Raw genomic sequence first — 2,446 nt, 5'->3', positions numbered from 1 at the left:
GGAGTAGGGAATGGCATGCATTAGAAAGGCCGAGCTTCACCCAACCATGCGTGCCAGTGAAAAGGTGCGCCTGGCTTCGCCTCTGTGCGAGCCCATGGATGTCTCTATTGTAAGCGAAATCACTCAACACGAAGCAATATCTGAAGCACAACTTATATTGAGGCTTGTCAATTTTTGATACGCATACTCACGAATGCGTCTTGACAATCCCATGAGAGATGAGATGCAAAATGCAGCCTGTGCTTCATTTATACCAGCTCCGGGCGCAAGTGAGAAGGGCGCCGCCAGATCAAGCAAACTTGAGCTCCATTCTTATCCAGCCAGTATCAACCAATTCAGACTTAAAATCTCCAGGGAAGTTGAACCAGCAAATTTCGGGATCCTTTCTTTCAATTGATAAAGGTGAGGGACAAGAGGCTGGCAGGTAATGAAAAGCATCTCTGACTTCACCTCTGTTCTCTTTTTGTGAGAGGGCACAGTGAGATGGGTATTGGATCAGCCCACCCTGGCTTTCCCAGGCAGTAAGGATCAGGTGGAAGGGATTGCTGACAGACAGTGCAGCCAGTTGAACCAATATGGAGTTGAGGTATGAGAGGCTATAAAAGGGTCTTCCCTTCTCATTCAGCCTTCACTCTTCTCCAAATCATTTTCCTGCTTCAAATGTTCTCTCCCTACTCCGAATCTCTGAACATCTTCAGCATGGATAGACAAGGAACCGAGGACCGTCTGCCACTACCCAGTCAACTTTTGTCGTCCGGTGTGCTGCAATCCACTGTCCAAGCTTGTGAGATGCTGGATGACCTTTATCAGGAGGCGCTGTCTTATATCTCTGATAAGAGTAGTATGACATGTTCATCCCTCCCCCTCTTCATTATCTGGTTTGCTCCTCAAGGCAATCTTCTATTTCAATTTCTCATCTAAGACTGCAGCTTCTCTTAATGTCCCACCCAAGCAGCTGTCTGTTGACAGGATCTCAATTAACCAGTCTCAGCCTCCTGGTGAAATCAAACCTGACAACAGAAATAATATTTCGGATTCTGAGGCTACAACAGAACCTTTGGCTCATGAGAAGTTGAAGAATCTTCTCTATTGATATTGGGCGCAGCAGGTTGGAAAGAGTCTTAAGATCTGTCATGTTGAAAAAGTGTGGCAAAAAAATAAACATGTTCACCGTGTGCTTTATGTCGTGGAAACATATCTCCCGGACAATTGACTCCCCGAAAATGCGAGGCTCCAGCTGCGGAAGCAAGAGGAGAAACAAATAAGGGAGGAGGTGGAGAGGAAGAAGGAGGAGAAACAACAAAGGAAGGAGCTATGAAAGAACCGTCTGAGCACATTACGTCCTCGACCATCCACACGCAATTAATGGAAGATGGGGAATTCGCTTGTCAATCGTGTCAATCAAATTTATTTGATATGCACAGTCATTTATCCATCTGCCTTCTCTTGCATTCAGTCGACTCACCCTGTTACTCCATGTCTCTCAGTAAAATTCCCCCAGCTGCCTAGAACGCCCAATATGGCTTCCCCCTCAGGAGTCAGTGAAGTGGTGCTCCCCTATTGATACCTTGTAAAAGTTAGGGAATTCGGAAGAATGCTGATGAAGTCGAACCCTCAGGGAACGCCACAATCTTGCATGAAAAGGTAACAAAAAGGCAACAAAGATCAAGTCTCTTGGGGAATGCTATAATTTTGAGTGAAAAAGGTAAATTTGTGATGGCAGTAACATAACATCTGCCAGCATGAATCAATTTCTCCATTTGGTATAGAAAGCCTACCAGCGGCGTTCATTTAACCTCTCATAATGAAAGACGTACAGAAAGTAGATCGAACAGGTAAAGGAGATTTTTAGAGTACACGGAGTACACAAGTGCAAAGCTCAAAAAACGCACTTGCTGTTAATTCTTTTCACACTCTAACCCATAAGTAAATGAATATGCATCAGGAACCAATTTATGCCCCTTCAGTATGACTTCCATCCGTTCGGCCCAGCTTGAATTTGCCCAGCCAGTCCCAAATACAGAATAACTATAATAGTCACCGTGATGTGCAACATCACAAAAAAAGGTTCCTTTTTCCGATTGCGTAGAGGCCGAACATTCTGTTGGTTTAACGTTCAATGTTCTGCCCAAATCGGAATTGCGGAAGTCAGCATTGGCCCAGCCATTGCCATGTATAGAAAATTTATGAAAATCGTCCGGGTGTGGCGCGCGGCAAGGTCCCTCGGAATTTTCGAAATCGAGATTGATATAATACGCCATACTGTCTGTTTGAACCAGACTTTCACCCCTGAAGTTCTTTTGGGATACTCCTGATCGTTTGCGATGCAACCCATTTAGAGCCAAGTCACGTAGAAATTGCAGACAGTCATCAATGTCCATCAGGAAAGCAGATCTATCAACTGAGTGAACTCCAATTTTGATTCTTTTGTGTGGTATCTACATCG

General features: G+C 44.7%; 1 protein-coding gene across 1 annotated transcript; it reads left to right on the top strand.

Moving 5' to 3' along the window:
* Positions 1-660: 660 nt before the first annotated feature.
* Positions 661-1,093, top strand: HCAG_09227 (predicted protein; the record flags this gene model as incomplete). Its single annotated transcript, XM_001535790.1, has 2 exons — positions 661-841; positions 1,053-1,093. The coding sequence occupies 2 exons, from the start codon at positions 661-663 to the stop codon at positions 1,091-1,093; spliced, it is 222 nt and encodes a 73-aa protein (XP_001535840.1).
* Between the last annotated feature and the right edge of the window lie 1,353 nt (positions 1,094-2,446).

This window comes from Histoplasma capsulatum, genomic scaffold, assembly GCF_000149585.1.
Source record: "Histoplasma capsulatum NAm1 scaffold_90 genomic scaffold, whole genome shotgun sequence".
NCBI classification, from domain to species: domain Eukaryota; kingdom Fungi; phylum Ascomycota; class Eurotiomycetes; order Onygenales; family Ajellomycetaceae; genus Histoplasma; species Histoplasma mississippiense.
Note: the sequence above shows the minus strand (reverse complement) of the source record. Positions and strands in the feature narration are given on the sequence as shown.